We start from the raw sequence: 17,879 nt of genomic DNA on the forward strand, positions 1-17,879 counted from the left end.
CAATAGCCTGAGTGGTTAAAATTCAAAAATTCAAAAATGTACTTCCCATATCTATCTATCTTAAGCTTTACTTATTACAGTAAAGCTTTAGGGGAGAGGCAGTTTCCTCAGGATGTTGATGCAATATTGTCTTCTATGTGCTTGGATTGATATGCTTCATGCACTTAATAGGCTGCTGGTTTAGTAGTAATATAGGAATTTGGGCCAAAGTGGATGTGAAGCATTTTGTTGACTGTTTGTGTAAATATAGATGTTTGTTTGCTTGTTAAACAGCTTTGAGACAATATGTGACTAAAAATGTAACATTTGTATGTAAATTTAGACCTCCATTGATACAGGACGTTTTTGGACCCCTGCATTGATAAATAATATCACATTTGTTATTTGTGAAGTGCAATTGTTTCTCCAAGAAATGATTACTTTTCTGACCAAATGTTTAGGTTTCGATTGGAGTTTTTAGTACTCATACATTCCATGTATTTGGTTTCTTGTTTTGTTATTATATTCTTGGACTGTTGCATGGTTCTTCAAATTGGTACTGATTGAAATATCTGAACAACTACCGATTAGTTTAGGGCATTTGAAACCAGGAACCTTTTGTGCAATACAACAACAGCATTAACCACTGCACCACCCTAAAGCCTTCCTGTCTCCAATGTGACACAAATATTCCTGTACCCTAATGTCTTCAATAATTGCTACTGGGTAAATTGGTCTATAACTCACGTCGTCAGATTATTGCAGTTTTGAGTTTCTAACTTGTGTACATTATTAAATAGAACATTATATACAGTAAATCATATTTACAACATGCACATTACAAGCGGTACAACCAGCCTTGTGTCAATTCAAAACTATGTCTGTATATCTTCACTCTCAATCCATGGTAAATGCTTAGCTGATATGGTTAACAGTAACGTTATATTAGCATACTAACATTTTCATTGTATAGCCTGCTTACTTGCTTGGCTCAAAGTTCACAAGCCTTAACATAAACGTGCACTTTTATTTACTTTTTTTGTTGCTTGAGGAATTCCTAGCTCCATACTTTGTCACATATCAGAAACAACAAACCATCTGTGTGCTGATCTGTGTGCAAATATGCTCACCAGATAAACATCTCCTTAGGAGCCCTTAGGCGATTAGGAGTATGACACTTTAAAACAACACAGAAGTAATGTATGTTTACAGTTACAATACGTTTACAGATAAATCTGTATTGTGTGTAAACCTCACCCCAACGAGCCCTGGAGGATAACAGGACAGGTAATGTTCAGCAATATACAGACTTGAGATCAAAAGGGGAAGTTTTGTGGTCGATGGAAGTGTTATCAGCAGTGTTTGAGTTATGATTAAACACATAGATCTTACAACAAGTGAACCTGTAGTGTAGACAATGACATGGAGCTGCGCCAGAATTAGAAACTCCTCATTTGTCCATACGGGAAAGCTAGTTGTTTATTATCTTTACAGAAAAAGTACCTGCAGTGTGATTGTTTAATCTTCTACAACATATCCCACTTAACCATGGTGAGTAAGTGTACGAGTGACCTGACTTTCACAGGAATCACATGATAATGACTGTCAGTTAAGTTTTAAGAGACAGCGAGACCAGTGAAAAAAAAGGAAAACAACCTCTGCCTGCTTAACTGGTCCTACACTCTGGCCACAGATGCCCTAATATGGCATGTTAATAGGCCCATGTGGAGCTGAGGGAATGACAGCGTGTCTGCTTTTTTTCTCTAAGTTATCTTTACAGGAGAATTGCATCAGTCTGCTGATGAGCTAATTTCCTTTTTTCTCCTGAGCTATAGCTAGTGAGTTCTGAGACAGACGGAAGGGTCTGTCTGGGGGAATTCCTCAAATCATTTTCTTTTCAAACTTATTTTGAAGTTGTTATGTCATTCTGATAAAGGTTTTTATTATAATTACAGCATTTTATGACAGAAAATATGTCCAAGAGAGCCCCACAAGTCAAATAACATCCAGATATAAATAAAAGAGATGTGTTTGTCTCTTATTGCTACAGTATCCCCAAAGTGAACTATTCATTAGATACAATGAAGACAGAGCTCCTAGCTAATTATGGTGAGCACTTATTTTGAAAGCGAAATAATGTCCAAAAATGGTATCAGTGGAAGCAGGTTGAAAGTTAACAGCAGCTATAGCTCTATATTTCAGACCCTTCCACAGCATCTCTTTTTGTTTTTGCAACTTTTAGTATTTTTTAGCAGCTGATGAATGTGGTGTTGACTGCTTTGTTTGAAAATGCTCCTAAGCTCAGTGACCAATCAGAATCTAGACTAAACAGGAAGAGGAGGCAGCTTCCTGTCCGTGGCTGGAATAATGAACACTATCCAGTATGGGACTCAGTCCTCAACAATGTACCAAAAATGGTTAAAAAGATACCAGCTTGAAAAATAATTTCTAAAGTAGCAAACTAAAAAAATCTAAATAAAATACTCCAATGAAATTTGGATTTTGCAACCTCTGCATTGCAGCAAATACTGCAAAATACTGCAAAATACTGCAAATACTGCAAAATACTGCATTTCAGTGTGCATTTTAGGATGAGTCCAAAAGCCAACAAATAATCATTAAGTTCTACATTTACAGTCTGGTACAAATGGCAATTCCTAAAGCCTGTATAGTGGGTGGCTGATTTGATCAAAAGTCAGGCACTTTGTTGTGTGGATTGCCATTAGGCCTAAGTGCAATAATTAGGTAAAGTCAGCATTTCCAATATGGTGACTGCCATTTTTCAGTGTATACAATCTATGGATGAGAACATTGATGCTAAGCTAGCGAACAATACTGGAACAACTGTTAGGTTACTTGAAAAATCCAAAGAAATAATGTTGGCATGGTGAACGAAACACTCAGTACATTCAGCAATAATGTCAATATAAAACAGCTGGCAGCAATGATTCCCTTGCTTGCTCAGACTCTGATGAAGACATTGATAGCCTATAGCCTGCTACACTAGTCAATTATTTGCTAAATTTAGCTAAAAAAATAACAGCTAGCTCTGTCTAAAATATGTCTTCCACACTCCCAAAAGCCTATAATTTAACATCTGCATTGATTAATCTAATAACAATGAAGTGTAAAAACAAAAATATTTAATTTTAAAAGGCTTTTTCAAGCTGATTTCTTGTGTTAACTGTCCTCGTGCCAAGATACCTTAAAATAGTCTTTTATGAAGTAAAGGTGCTATGACTTTTCTCATAATTATAGGCTTGTTCTAGACTTGTGGGTGTCAAACATTACAAGATCATAAGAGCAGACCACTACAGTATGACCTGTGGAGTCCATTTTATGTTTACCCCTCTGTGAGTTTGCCAGCACATTAACTCAGAAGCATAGAGGCCTATTTGGTTGTTTTAATGACAGTAACAGAAGTTGGCTGTAAAGTAAAGTCTGTCAATTGACCTTTTGAAGTAGGAACATTGAACACCACCCTTTTATTTCTTAAGAGGTGTGAATAATGTCAGAGTTATGTAAATGGTCTTTTTACAAGTGCTAAGCAAATGTGATGCTTGGATTCATATTTATGTTTCACTGTTTAAGTGTTTTAAATTAGTCTGCCTCATGAACATAATACAGCGGTATATCCCTCCCCTTTTAATCCTCCTTTTATTCAGCGCTATTCAAGGCTAAATGGCTGACCAACTATATTTGACTAATATGAAAACTGTATAAATCTTTTGAACTTGCTAGAAAAAAAAGAGCCTTTATTTCTGGACAAAAAAAGTATTTTGAGTATTTTGAAACATACAGTATATCTTTCATGTGATCTCATCACCAGTCTTGGGGGTTTCCTTTTTTTCAACATCAGACACCTCACTCAGAGGACGCATGATTTACTTCCCAGATAACGCCATCCCACACATAATAACAATATAATAAAGTGACTAAAACGTCCTATGAGTGCAGTAGAAACAGTTGAGTGAAGAGATATGACATTTATACAATAATTCTTATTTTGTAATGATTTTTTTTTGCATTTGTTAAGCGTAAAACCCAGCTAGAGGTCTCACACTTTCTTAGTCACAGCACTGACTCATATGGTCGACAATGATTCTAGCTGCGAGTGAGCACTCTTGTGCGTCTGTAAAAATCGCCTCAGCCTGGCGCACGTCATCAGCAGAGTGAGAGGAGTTCAGAACTCTGGTTTTTCTGCTTGCGTTGTATGAAAAGGAGCCATTAGCAGCCTCATAGAGCCACACCGTCCTCCTGGAGCTATTAATAGCCACACAGGCTGCCTTATTTTTTTCCTCAGGAGAAAGCTGGCTAAAATCCCCCTTTCCCTGCTCATTTCCTCCCCACCCTGCACTCTGTAGAATATCGTGTACTGTGGCAAATCTCTCATAAAGTTATTTTTAGCCCAGAGCAACCACATTCTGCTATTTATACTGTGATTTATGTATAGAATCAACACATACACATCCAAATGTAGAGAAATGTGTACTTCTACAAATCAAAAAGTAAAATCCTCATTTCAGAAATGTCACAGACCCTCTCTGAGATAATTAACTGCCTTTCCCATCAAAACGGACTGCACACATATAGCTAAACCAGCTGTAGACTTTAGTTTCCCTAAGAATCATTACAAGAGTCTCTAACCAAATAATCACACAATAGTTAACAAAGGTCCTTGAACTGAGGAGGAGATATAACTTAACTAAAAAAAGCATCCAATATACAGTACTATACAATACAAACCAATGCAATACAATATGCAATACCATAAAAATACTAAAAGATTTTATTTCATTTGATGTGATAAGGTGCAAAATGCAAGGGTACTCTTCATTTACCCAGAGGAAAATGTTCCTTGATTGTAGTAATTGCTAATGAAAAACAAAAAAGCAAAAAATAATCAACGTGATAACAGAGAAAGACACCAATCACAAGTTATATCAAGTTACAGATACAGGTATTTGGCAATAAACTATTTTGCACTTATTCTGCTTTAAAAAATCTAAGTGAAAGGACATAAGAACAGCATCAAGCCAAAAAGCACAACCCTTACAGACATTTACAATCACTGTGGTACCAATAACATAATGTTCTTTTTTTTGTGTATTAAAGGAAAACAGTGAAAAGAGGCAGCTCCTTAAGGTTTTTGTTTGTGTGTAAGCTCAAAAGGGTTGAACACTGGCGTCACTGACTCAGTTTTTCACAATATGGGTCTCAACATAGACACTTATTTCATTAAGGGCGGATCCTTAGCCCTTTCGTAAAACATGCATTCCATGTAATCACTGTGTCCTCATTAATACTAGCTGGGAACCACCATCCCATTTTCTATCCCATTAACCACAATTCCTGTAGGCTTTGGAAAAAAAGAGTTGAAAGTAAAAGTTCAAGTTTTGTTGTTGTTGTTTTTTAGCCAGAAACAAATATTAAAAATACAATTCGGATAGTTGAATATATTAATACTTTTCTAAACTCCAATTTCTTTTATTTCAGTTGTTAATGACTTCGTTCCACAAGAAATGTATGTATGTATAAATGAATGTTTAGTATTTTATTCTATTTTGTGGACTTTAAAGTGTAATAAATTATTTTATTTTTTAATGTGTTATATTCAATACATTTAAATGTTAAATCAAAACACAGCTGCCTCTTCCTAAATATTTATTTTATTTCAATCTCACAAACTTGATTCTTGAATCTGGGAAAAACATTTTTCCAGCCCCTACGTGAAACCTCATCCTCTCAAGATGAATGCTGTGTCAGTTTTATTTGTTCATCTGTTTTTTTCAAGGAATTCTGAATTCTTTAAAACTTTTCTCTGGCTGTTGGAGATTTGCCTTTAAGCCCTTGAAACACTGTAAAGCCATGAGCTCATTCTCATTTTTGTGGCTAAAGTTCACAGTTTGATGACATGTCCACAACGTGCGTCATCAGGGACATTTTTAACTTAGTATGACCTGTCTAGCTCCTGACACCTTCTGTAAATGTAGCTGTTTCACTTTGAAGAAAAAAAAATCTTACAAAACTTTCAACCAACAAAGACAGCAAAGACATTTAAGTCAAACACACTTTTCAGTGTCTTTATATAGATATGGTGTCTCCATATAGCGTTTAAATTATGCATAATATATGGACTCTGAGCACATGTAAACCTCAGAAATGGAGATTGTAAACCTCAAAAATTGAGGAAGTGAACCATTTCTTCTGCTCATCAGACAGCCATGAAGACATTGGTCTGAACAGCACAGAGACCTTGCTGGCGCTCCCTAGAGGCTGTAAGGTTTATTACAAACTCCAAAGAACTGGTTAAATAGGTACATGAATCAAAGTTTTTTACTGTTCACGTCACCTGTATTACTTTGATTTCTAAAAGCCCTATAGGTGTCATTTAAATAAAATAAACTTAAATAAAAACTAATTTATTCAAACCATCTGATGTCATTCTGGACACTATGCCACCCTAATATATAGTGCTGAAAAAATTGGGTGACTTACAACTTTAATATGTTCAATAGAATCATTTAGTTTTTTGGACAAAAGGTACAGAAATGTCCAACTCAAACTGTAACTTTCAGGTTGTGTGTATTGTCTGGTTGAGGCAAATATACAAACTGGATATTTGTCTATATTAAATTAAAATTGTATTTATTGTTAAGACTTTAAAAGGTTTTAGCTTTGTTTTGCCACCCTGTAATTTGCAAGGAGCCAAAGTTGTTGGACTGTCACAAAACATACCTAAAAGAGACCATTCATTCATCTGTCAAGTTAACAGTTGTTTAAGTTTATAACTAATTGATTATGGCTCTTAATATGATTAGGGCAATGCTGGATTACTATCAGCTAATAGTGTAAAGTCCCTTAAATGCACATCAATTGCAATAAGCAAAGTAAGTTTTAGTTGTACTTAAAGTAGTGTCACTTATATGTTGTTAAACTTGCAAATTAATGTCAACTGCAATTCCCAATAAGCAGAGGGCGCAATGTGTTTTCTTGCACAAGATACACAAACTACTACACAAGCTTGTGAAGAATGTGGGTTCAAATATGGGTCTAACATCTGTTTTGATGATTTGTATCCCCTAATAAAGGCATATTTAACCCCTACAGTAGAGCGAAACCAGCCAACCTGTCGTCAAAGCTTCACCAAACAGTTGTAAATGATTAACACAGATATGATTTGTAAGCTGTTTACTATCTGCTGTTTCATAATACATTGCTGGATCCTCTGGGTGCCTCCTCCGTGGAAGGGGGCGCTCGCGGCTCGTTCCTCAGTTTCATTTCGACGGTTGATTTTGACAGCTGCAGCATACCTCCTCCTCTCTTTTCCCTGCCGGAACTTACGGAGATCGGACACACTGTGAGCATCTAAATCATCACCTCAAGCCAACATGGACTTCTCCATCAGAGCAGCCAACGTTGAGGACTGCAAGGACATCGCGAGGATGGTCTTGGTGAGCGGACATGTGCATGGTTGTAGGGGGCAGCTGTGACTCGAGGACATTACCAGTCTATGACTCAGAGACTGACGTCAGAAGATCTCTGCATGTTGGCTGTTGTTGTAACTAGATTGTAAAGACATTATTAGATACATATTAGAACAGGAGATTTGCCACTTACATCTATTAGTGTCTGTGCAAACTGTGATTTAAGCTGTTTACTGACATGTGGAGGAAGTGTTATATTTCAGACCCTTAATAAGTTCTGATGCTTTTTTTGTGTTCGCAGGAATTAGCTGAATATGAGAAAATCGCTGATCATGTGAAAATCACACAGAAAGGTACAGAAATAAAGAGTGCATCTTCGAATTAAGTTGAGAGTATTGATCTTACTCTTCATTGTGTATGACCTTCATAAACAATTATAAGAAGGTTAATCCTGTTTAGATAAAAGAAACATCACTTGGAGATTGAAAAGTAGAGAACACTCTGAGCTGAACATTATATTAGAGCAGCCTTTCTGAACATTTTATTCACACAATCACATAATTGCATTTACACAAGATTGTTGTAGATGCAGTATATTGGAAATATGAGAAAATGTCTCATTATTGTGAGATCAGGATCTCATAATTGTAAGAATTGTTTGCACATGGCACTACTGGATCCTTGAAAGATCCTTGAAAGTTTTCTTCATGTGATGCAAAAAGCCTCATATTGCATCACACGAAGAAAACTTCCAGGCAAAGAAATGAAAATTTTCTCGTCTCAGGTCAAAATGAGGGTTGGATTCACGACCATTCAACACTACTACCATGTTTCTAATGATACAAAGCTTCATGTAAAATGGGTGAAGTATCCCTTTAAGTATGTCAACCCTGGACAGGCATCTACAGTCATTGGGACTGTTTAGGCGGAAAGCCAAGTCTGACCTCCTGGAAGTTGCTCTCTTCCTGCAGGAGCTGTTAAACCAATACAGGATGCTTCATAGATACTAATTAATAGATTTGAAATGCATCTGTCACAGTGCAGTGGTTCAAAGCAGTGGTACTTTTCCAGTTCTTTCATGATTATGAGATCGTCTTAATCTCAAATTGCTCATTATTTGTTTTTGTTTTCCAATCAGTGTTAATTGGAGACTTCAAAAACACCTTGTACATGATTAGCACCGCTTTCTTTTTAATGTGGGGCTTAGTGTGAGACATCAGTGTCATTATGTCATTTGCTAAAAGGTTTTTAGAGAAATAAATGAAATTAAATCAATAAAATCTATTAAAAAAGGGGGAACAAATCAGTAAATTAATAACACATGGTAAAACGTTGACTACTACATGTCATTAAAAAAGAATAATCAGATGGTGAATTATTAACAATGTACATCAGCAGCAGCAATCTTTGTTGTTTAACAAAATACAATGCTGAAACCTGCTCTCATAGAAAGTAAGATGTGACTGGTAATCCTATTAATTAATAATTATAGGTTCAAAAGCTACTTCATGGACCTTTTGTTGAGGTTACCTTTTTTTAATTTGTTATTCTTATTAACGTTTTTATTTGTAATGGGGCAGTGTGCTCGTCTACATCTGCAGTCCCTTTGCAAGTCAACATTAAAACGTTACATAAATAGTAATAAAATAAAGAATAATAATAATAATAAACAAATAGCAGAGTATCCTAGAGCTGTACATCTCTCTCTCTTTCTCTCTCTCTCTCTCTCTCACACACACACACACACACACTCACACACACACACACACACACACACACACACATACACACACACAATATCATATTCAATAAAAATGTTTAAATGCATTGATATATGATTAGTGCTTACAGAATGAAGTGTCTTTTAGCCTATTTTCGGTTTCTTAAAGCTGAATTACACTTCTTCAGTATACGTTTCAGACCATGAAAAGACGATGGAAATTCAATTTAAGGGAATATGTAGTATATGACATACGATATAAATTACGAGTGTTTTTTGTTTTATGCAGACTTGGAGCAGGATGGCTTTTCCAAAAACCCGTTCTTCCATGGGATCATTGCTGAGGTACCAGAACAGCACAGAACCAAAGACGGTGAGAAAGAACCAACAGTATCACTTTTAGCTGTGACATCTTTTTGTTTGAGTGATTTAAGTTGTAGAGGCAGAATCCTACACATGTTGTAAGTACGTCTTCAACTTTTGCCAATGTACAATATGCGCTTATATGTCAGCCAAGTAATTGTTTGTTCCGTCCATATGTGTGAAATCAGTTGTGATTACTATTTCTGTTTTTTTTTTCTCTAATCAAATATGACTGTTTAATTTTAAAGGCCTTTAGCCAAATGGCAGCTATGGATATTTGAGCATTTTCCCAAGCCTAAAGTGGCTCATTTGGATAAACCACAGATCTCGCCAAACAAACTGATTGTTTTAAACTGTTTCTGGATATAAATACTGTAATTTTGTCTTGTAAGAAACCCAAATCCTGACAGATTAATGAGAGAGCTAGCACACAAGAAAAACATGTGGACTCTAGCAAGGAGGAAAAATGTTTCTTTAATGGTTTGTTTTGCCTGATGGATTTAAAGAAGGGCCATTACAGATCTCTAGACAGCATTTGTAGCACAACCTTAAGTGTACTGAATCTAAGCAATTGCTGTAAGAGTCCAAAAGTCCATTACTTTGCTTTACAACAGCTGCATTTAAAAGTCAACAGGTTCATTAGGCCATCTTTACACCACTTATATAACAAGGCTAACGCACTATGTCTCTTGGAATAGTGTACTAAAAAACATTAATGTACGCTCTGCTGCCTAGCTGGATCTTTTTCTTCCATGACACAATCTTGTTTCCACCTAAACAGTCACCTCTTCCCACTCTCTACTGGTTTCAGATACCTGACTCCTGAGGCCTTTACTACGAAGCAGGATGAGCTTTGCGGGGTAACTTCAGGGTTAACTCTGGGTTTTCAGTCCTACGAGGGTCAATTACTTTTTACCTGGGTATATCACCACGGTACCTTATGGTGAACACCTAACCTGCTTCGGAGCAGGTTATGTTGGAGATAAGAGATCAAACTTTGAAAATCTCCGCCCACTGACCAATCGGATCTTTTGATCGTGGAGCTCCCTGAGCTGATCGAGAGGGGGGAGGACACTTAATGTGTCCCGGTTGATTTTACATTAGACTACAGTCCGTTTAGTTAATGATTATGTTTCACTGATATCCTTCAACAGAGACTGAAGAAAGCGCCGTAACATTGTAGTTGAAGATGTACAATTACAAATATTTTCTTGTGGCTTTGAATTGTATTTTCATTCATGTTTAATGTCTCAAAGTCGCTCTGTTTGTGATGGTCAGAACTGCAGTTTAAATATAACTTCTCAAAACTGTTCTACTCTCCACTTTAGTCAGAGCAACACATTCAGTTCAGAGAAGAAACAGAAGTTATTATAGTCAGTTCTAAGGTGAACTAACGATGGGACAAATGGTTTTACTAGCAGATTTTCCTTTTTTGTCCTTCCTGCATTTGTTACTGCAGCTGTGTCTCTTGGGAGCCTGTTTGTCTTAGCGTATTTATATTGTTAATATAGCTTTTACTTTTTGCAAATGTAACGTTTGTAGATATGACGATCTGCTGACGGCAGACGCGGTGATGATTGTGATAGGTTAAATGACGCTAACTCCGCCCCTTTTACGTCAACGCGCTCTTGGCAACCCTGAGTTGACGGATCAGGTTGATAACCGGCATCGTAGGACTGATAATCACGATCTCGTAGGTCAGAGTTTGTTAAACCAGATGACCCAAAGAGACCCTGGATATGTTGAACTCGCTTCGTAGTACAGACCTACGTCTAGATATCCCACGACTCTGATAAACCGGCATATTGACAGTCAAAATGCTTCCCCACTTTTGTACAGAATTTGAACTTTTGACAGACAGAATCATACTAATAAGCCCACCGAATAAAGAAAGCAGAAATATCTGTGGTAATTGTTAAAGGAAAAAAAAACAATATATCGAATGTTATGATTTTTCTTGTCTGTTTTATTTGACAGATTATAAAAATACTTGATATCCTGCATGACAATAATTAGAGTAAAATGATAAAGAGCGAACCATTCCCTTCTACAATAGGTACATTGTAGGTCAGATGTCGAGTTTAATTATGGGTCTGTGTCAGTGTAAGGTCTAGATGATTTTTAGCTTTGTAGCTGATAAATCCACTATTAACTCTTTCATTTATATTCTTTTTGCTTCTATCTGAGACTAATGTTTGTGTAGGTCCTCAGTCATCCAGGTCATGCTACATTCAAAGATTGATCCAAAGGCAACCAGTCAAGCTTTCCATTTGCCTTTGGATGATGCTTCGAATTCTGAGACTAGTGTAATCTTTAAAAAAAAATGGCACTTTAGAAAAACATGATTTCTTCCTGGACCTGTTCGCCTTTATCTTTGTGGGGTCTGATTAACTGCAAAAGACAAAATGGTTCGAAAGAAGTCAAAGCTAACCTGATAGTTTACAATTCTGTGAGGGTCTGGAGGGATATAGTTGGTTTCTCTGGGAGGAAGGACTTGGTCTCTATGCTGACACCTGTTTGTGGGAATGCTGACTTTACCCCAGCTATTAGCTGCTCAATTTTTGAGTTGTGGAAGTCCGGAGGTGTTACGTTTATTGGAGATTTATTTGAAGATGGTATCCTCATGTCTTTTCAACAGCTTCAACTTCAGTATGGCTTTTTTTTTTTGGGAACTTGCAGATTTGTCACTTTATTCAGGGACTTAATCTCCCTTCCCTTTCTTATTAACTGCAAGAACTCCTCTCATTTTATTTCCTCGTTTTGCTACCTGTTACAGGACACTTGTCCAGTAGGCTTGCTTAATGTTCAGCATAAATGGGAGAGGGACCTACAGTGGATAATGAGAACATAGATGACAACTGGCAAAAAGCTTTTAAGTGTATCTAAACTGTTTTTCCCTGCAAAAGACTGACAGAAACTCAGTTTAAAATCCTTCATAGATTACACATAACACCTTCCATCCGGAATAAAATGGACCCAGGCCTGCCACCACAATGTCTGAAATGTCACACAGAGAGAGGTGACAATATTCATCTTTTTTGGCAATGTAAATACATATCACGGTTCTGGTCCTGTATAGCAAAAGAGCTTTGTGGCATTTTCAAAACTAAAGTAGCTAAGGATCCCGGCCTTTTTTTACTTGGCCTGCCGTCTAAGATTGTATCACTCCCCCCTATTTAAATCGCTGGATAAACTATTACTTTTGGCAAGAAAATGTATACTGTCGAGGTGGATCAAGGACAAACCTCCCACTGTTACTATGTGGTACAAAGAGATTTTTTCTGTTCTTCCACACGAGAGGATTAGTGCAGTGCTGAAGGGCAATAGACAGTTATTCCTGATCACTTGGCAACCACTCATGGACAACCTCCCCGCAGAGAGTTTAGATCTGTTGTCAAAAAGATTCTCTTTCCTGAATTGGAAGCCCTCCAGACTGAATACAGACACAGGACATTCCCTATCAGGCTGAGTCTGGATTTAAATTTCTTGCACTCTAGCAGGTTAATAAAACTTTGAAGTGAACATGATGAGGAAGTGGGGTGTTTTATGTTTTATTGTCTACTGTATTTGCCTTTTGTGATTTTAGTTTGATTATCTGTTTTGTTTTTGTTTGTTTTTTGTAATGGGTGATTTTAGTCCTTTTGTTTATGTCTTTGTCCATGTCTTCTATCTGTTATATTGTTTGGAAATTTCAATAATATTGTTATGGGAAAAAAAAAGAAAAACATGATTTCAACACCATATTTACAAGCAAAACGTAAGCCAACATATTCGAAAGATGGTAAAAAGCCAACTAGAAATATATTTGCAAATAATTGTCATGATTCGACAATGCCAATTGAAAGAAAGAAAAAAAATAGATTTTGTTAAACCATGAGTGTCTCAATCTCCTTGCAAACATTGTTCAACAATTTTTGATTGGTGATTCTGTATCAGATTCCATCGGATGCATTGAAAGGAAGCCCTTATGCTATCAAGCTGGTTTAGTGTCTTTAAGAACACTGGTTTATTGAAGCACCTGTAACTTGTATTTTACTGTTTAGAGCTACAGCTTTCATCAACCATGTCCTGTTTTTAAGCCTAAAATATAATATAGGTATGATTAACTACCAGAATGAAACATCAGACGAAGTTATTAAAAAAGCTGTAAACATAATTAAACATCAAGCAACTAAGGACATTTTCCAACGGGAGTTGAAGGGAAAATAAGCCAATGTAAAAGAGTATTATTATTATAAATATACAATATAAATGCAAATACATATTTGTATTATCTGCAAGTTTTAGCTAACTTGCTAGCCATATCATATTTATCATTTGATATTTAAGTATAATATGTGTTGATGTTGGATTTAATGACTCCAAGTGGCCTAAAAAAAGAAACATACTTTATAGTGCTTTTCAAAGTAAATATTTTAACTGTCTACAACTTTCTGATGTTTTGAATTAACTATTGATTATTGCTTTCAGGCCACACGAAGATAGGCTACGCACTTTACTTCTACTCCTACAGCTCATGGTCGGGCAGAGCCATTTATATGGAGGACTTGTATGTGATGCCTGAGTTCAGAGGTAAAGTTAACTGTAGTGAAAATAAAGATGTTGATGTTTTTATTAAACACAATATGTAAATTCTGCTGCCAGTGGGCTCTCAACCAAAACAATAACAAAAGATGACGTTGAGGCTTGTGAAAATCATGGGAGTGATTCTCTATTCTACTCCAGCCCATCCTCACTCCCAATATAAACACACCCAGAGTTGACTGTTGTCAAAACAAGTGTGCGAAACAGACCTGAGGAAGAGAACATGTTCACAGACGATGTATCCAAGTATAACGTTTTGATCACAGCAGCACACGCAGTGACAGTATGGCAGCTTTCAGTAGCGATTCTTGCTTCCTTATGTAGCAATCTTTTATGTAAAATCCAGTTACAACTAGGCTCTAAAATTAAGGATTTGTCTGGCTTTGATTACGGTTGGAGGTAATTTAAGTACTCAATGAAAAATCAAAAAAGAGTCAATAAGCTCTCAGTGGGTGCTGGACACAATGAACACGAATAGGTAAAGAAAAGCAAAACCAAATCCCTACATCAAGAGAAATCTGAGGAAGAGCATGTTGACTTGAAATGTTCAAACAGGAGTTTCTTGGTGTGCGTACTTTAACTACTCAACAAAAAATATATATAATCTTTGATTAATTTAAATATTTTTGTGTAAAAATTGTACATCTTAATGATTTGTGATAGCAGGAAGTCTCAATTAATATGCAGTTTGTGTTTTCCAGGGAAGGGCATTGGGAAAGCACTGATGAGCAAGGTAGCACAGGTGAGTGAAAACCCCAAACTATTATCCAATTTAAGTTCAGAAATGAAAATGTACTGTAAAAGTTGGACATCATTTGCACTTTGTGTTGCTTGCATATCAAAGGAAATGCTGATCCCTGTGTGATCAAAGCAGTACTGATGTGCGTCTGTCTGCTCTCCTGTAGCTCGGCCTGGCTGCTGGCTGTGGTCAGCTCAACTTCACAGTCGTTGATTGGAACAAATCATCTCTGGACTTTTACCTCAACCAGGGTTGCAAAGATGTCACAACTGACATGGGCTACCACTACATGAGCTGCAAAGGAGAAGCACTGGAGCACCTGGCCCAACCCTAACCCAACAGCGTGTTCATGATGACATTTGAAGTAACAATCGTCATCATATGCAGTACAGGGATAGAGTGGCCCCGTTCCAAAACTATCTATGACAATCGTTCCATCGAATGCATAAAACAAGTTGAAAAGATAATTGACTGTTTTAGCCCTGCCCCATGCTACTTACTTCACATGATAACACAGAAGCAGCATTAAATAATAAAAATGGCTTATTTATTGATATGTGGAATTGTTGCTCTATAAGTCTTCAATTTCATACATATCTTAATGTTTACTCTCTTTTGGAGCTGATATGAGCAATTTTTGTCCCCGAACATTTCAACAGCTGGGAGTCTTTTCAGTTGTAATTAGATAATACTAAATAATGCCAGCTAAATGGCTACGGCTAAATCCCCATTTCCACTAAACAGTTAGGTCTGGTTCAGCACAGTTTAGAAAAATTTGGTACAATTTGGTAGTTTGGTATGGTAAACCCTGAACTTGCTGGTGTTTTCACAGCCAACCTAATTTGATAGCAGAGTGTGAGCAAGATGGCGACAGCTGCATCAGGTTCCTAATACATGCTTGGCACAGTGTAGTGTGCCAATAAATTACCGTAAATGAAGAACTTGACAAAGTAAATACAGGTCAACAATTGAAGAGGTACAGGTCTGCACCTCTGAAGTCATCTATGCTGACAATAGCCACAACAAATGATAACGGTCTTCAAATTCCATGGCCCTTTTTATGTTTGTCCTTTTTTACCCATGTTGGATGGAGTGATTACTCTTTTGATGACTGAATTGTCTCCAGCCTTCAGGAATGGATCAGAACTTTTGGCACCCCAACAGAAGGGTAGCATAAAAATAGGATTGTATAAATCTATTATTTTGGTGCCATTCTCAACTTTTGACACCGAAAATTCAAATAAATGTGTACCGTACAAAGCTGCACCAAACCGACTTGAACCGGAGCCCTTGGTGGAAATGGAGATTAACTCAGTGATTTGTGTAAAAAATTTGTTCAAATACTATGAGTCTTAAATTTAAAAACAAATTAAATGAGCATCTTCATTTATACCTTTGACTGAGAGCTGACATGACAACAACAAGCATCATTATTATAATTATTATTAACTTTAGAGAAGCTGATGCTAAGTTGCATAGTTTGCTGAAAGCTTCTACAGACATCTGTGTGATATTCCAGCTTACTCGCTTTACCAAAATCTCAAGATGTACATGTACTCGATTCATAAATAGCACTAAAGATAGACTACAAGCAAGGAGGATAAAACAAGCAGTTTTTTCTTGCAGACCAGCTTGGCTTTATAACCGTAGTATTATACTACTATTAATACAAATATTAATAAAAAGACTGCTTACATCTGCTGTTTAAATTGCAGTAAACTAACACAATAAATGCATACCTTGCCTGTCTTGTTAAGGAAGATTTGGGGTGAGGAACAGTCAATTAGCTTAGCTTTAGGGTTAGGAATGCAACTTAAAGTATTGGAATGGGGCCCATGCAATACAATATAAAAGTACAAAGCTTAGGCACTGAAATTTGTGTTTTGTGTTTTTTCCTTGTGGGACCTAGTGACTTGGAGCACATTTGATTTTGTGTTTGATCAAATAAGGAAAAAAATGTTGCAATTAGAAAGGTCTAACAGTTGCGTCTATGAACCACAAATTATAACACTTTATTTGCACAAATACCCAGAAATACATTATGCATTGGAAAGACAAACTGTATGTTTCTGTGTATGAGTTTTGCTAATAGGGATTTTTTGATATCGTATACCTTTAAATTCATTAATTTCAATGATAAAAGCGACCAAAGACTATTTGGTCACTTTAACCCTCGTCTTCCGGACAAGGAGCACTGTTGTTGCACAGATGTTGGGAAGCACAATGCAGCTATTAGCAAGGTCTTCATTCACTATAGCCATGTGTTTCCAGTTCTTGAGATGAAATGGTGAGGGAATCTGTTAGGTCTGGTTTAAAAGAAAGGGCTTCTTTAAATGAGCCAAAAAAAGAAGCATCTGGGAGGGATATGAAAAATGTGAGTATTGGAGCAGACTCAGGACTCAAGTCTTTGACCCTGTCCTGCTGAAACAAAATGGAAATAATTCTGGTCTGCACTTCTGTTTTATATCCAGTCTACTATGTACTTTTTTTAAACTTCTTGTATCAGTTCCAGCAATTTAATGAAAACAATCTGAGCTGCGGGTTATATTAAGTTTGTTTTCTCTAGCTCTAAACAAGTAAGAGCCACTGACCCTCCTCTACAGATTTTGCAATTTTCTTTTCTGACTTTGTTTGCAAAATAATTGAGTAAAGAATGTGCAGGGTTTTTCTTAGGCTTAAGAAATTGTATGGTAAAATACTTGTGTATATTTGTTTAAATGTGCAGTATAAACAGACACGTACATTTTATATACTTTAAAAGAGAACATAAACTAAAAATCAATATACACTCCAAAGGAACATAAATATCTATTTTTAAGCTGCCATTGTTCACAATACAACTCAATTCCAACCCAGAACTATAAAATATACAACTTGATACTTTGCTCCCAGTGATGCATGTTGTTAAAGTTCAATCATCAGTATCAATTAATTGCAATCATTGAGACTAGAAGAGCCTTTTTTTCTCTAATGTGTGAAATGCTTATTCACGTTTGTGTTTGCAATTCACAAATCAGTCTGAGAAAGTAGAAAAGAAAGCTGTCTATTTCCACAACTTTTTGAAGTT

The 17,879-nt window shown here is 36.4% G+C and overlaps 1 protein-coding gene across 3 annotated transcripts; it reads left to right on the top strand.

Annotated features, from left to right (window-relative positions):
- Positions 1-7,224: 7,224 nt before the first annotated feature.
- sat2a.1 (spermidine/spermine N1-acetyltransferase family member 2a, tandem duplicate 1) lies at positions 7,225-15,375 on the top strand. 3 transcript variants are annotated; one of them, XM_079370946.1, is made up of 6 exons: positions 7,231-7,445; positions 7,708-7,759; positions 9,416-9,499; positions 13,960-14,061; positions 14,775-14,815; positions 14,979-15,375. In XM_079370946.1, the coding sequence occupies exons 1-6, from the start codon at positions 7,371-7,373 to the stop codon at positions 15,144-15,146; spliced, it is 522 nt and encodes a 173-aa protein (XP_079227072.1). In that variant the 5' UTR covers positions 7,231-7,370; the 3' UTR covers positions 15,147-15,375. The 3 variants fall into 3 exon arrangements, with proteins under 3 accessions (XP_079227074.1, XP_079227072.1, XP_079227073.1); XM_079370947.1 differs by having other exon boundaries at positions 7,234-7,433; XM_079370948.1 differs by lacking the exon at positions 13,960-14,061 and having other exon boundaries at positions 7,225-7,445.
- Positions 15,376-17,879: the final 2,504 nt, after the last annotated feature.

Source organism: Symphodus melops (genome assembly GCF_947650265.1).
Source record: "Symphodus melops genome assembly, chromosome: 20".
Classification (NCBI taxonomy): domain Eukaryota; kingdom Metazoa; phylum Chordata; class Actinopteri; order Labriformes; family Labridae; genus Symphodus; species Symphodus melops.

Excerpts from the sequence above, each read along its gene's own strand:
- sat2a.1 (XM_079370946.1), top strand. The coding sequence starts at position 7,371 with ATGGACTTCTCCATCAGAGCAGCCAACGTTGAGGACTGCAAGGACATC. Across the intron at positions 7,446-7,707 it reads TGGTCTTGGTGAGCGGACAT|GAATTAGCTGAATATGAGAA; the intron begins GTGCATGGTTGT and ends TTGTGTTCGCAG. Across the intron at positions 14,816-14,978 it reads TGATGAGCAAGGTAGCACAG|CTCGGCCTGGCTGCTGGCTG; the intron begins GTGAGTGAAAAC and ends GCTCTCCTGTAG.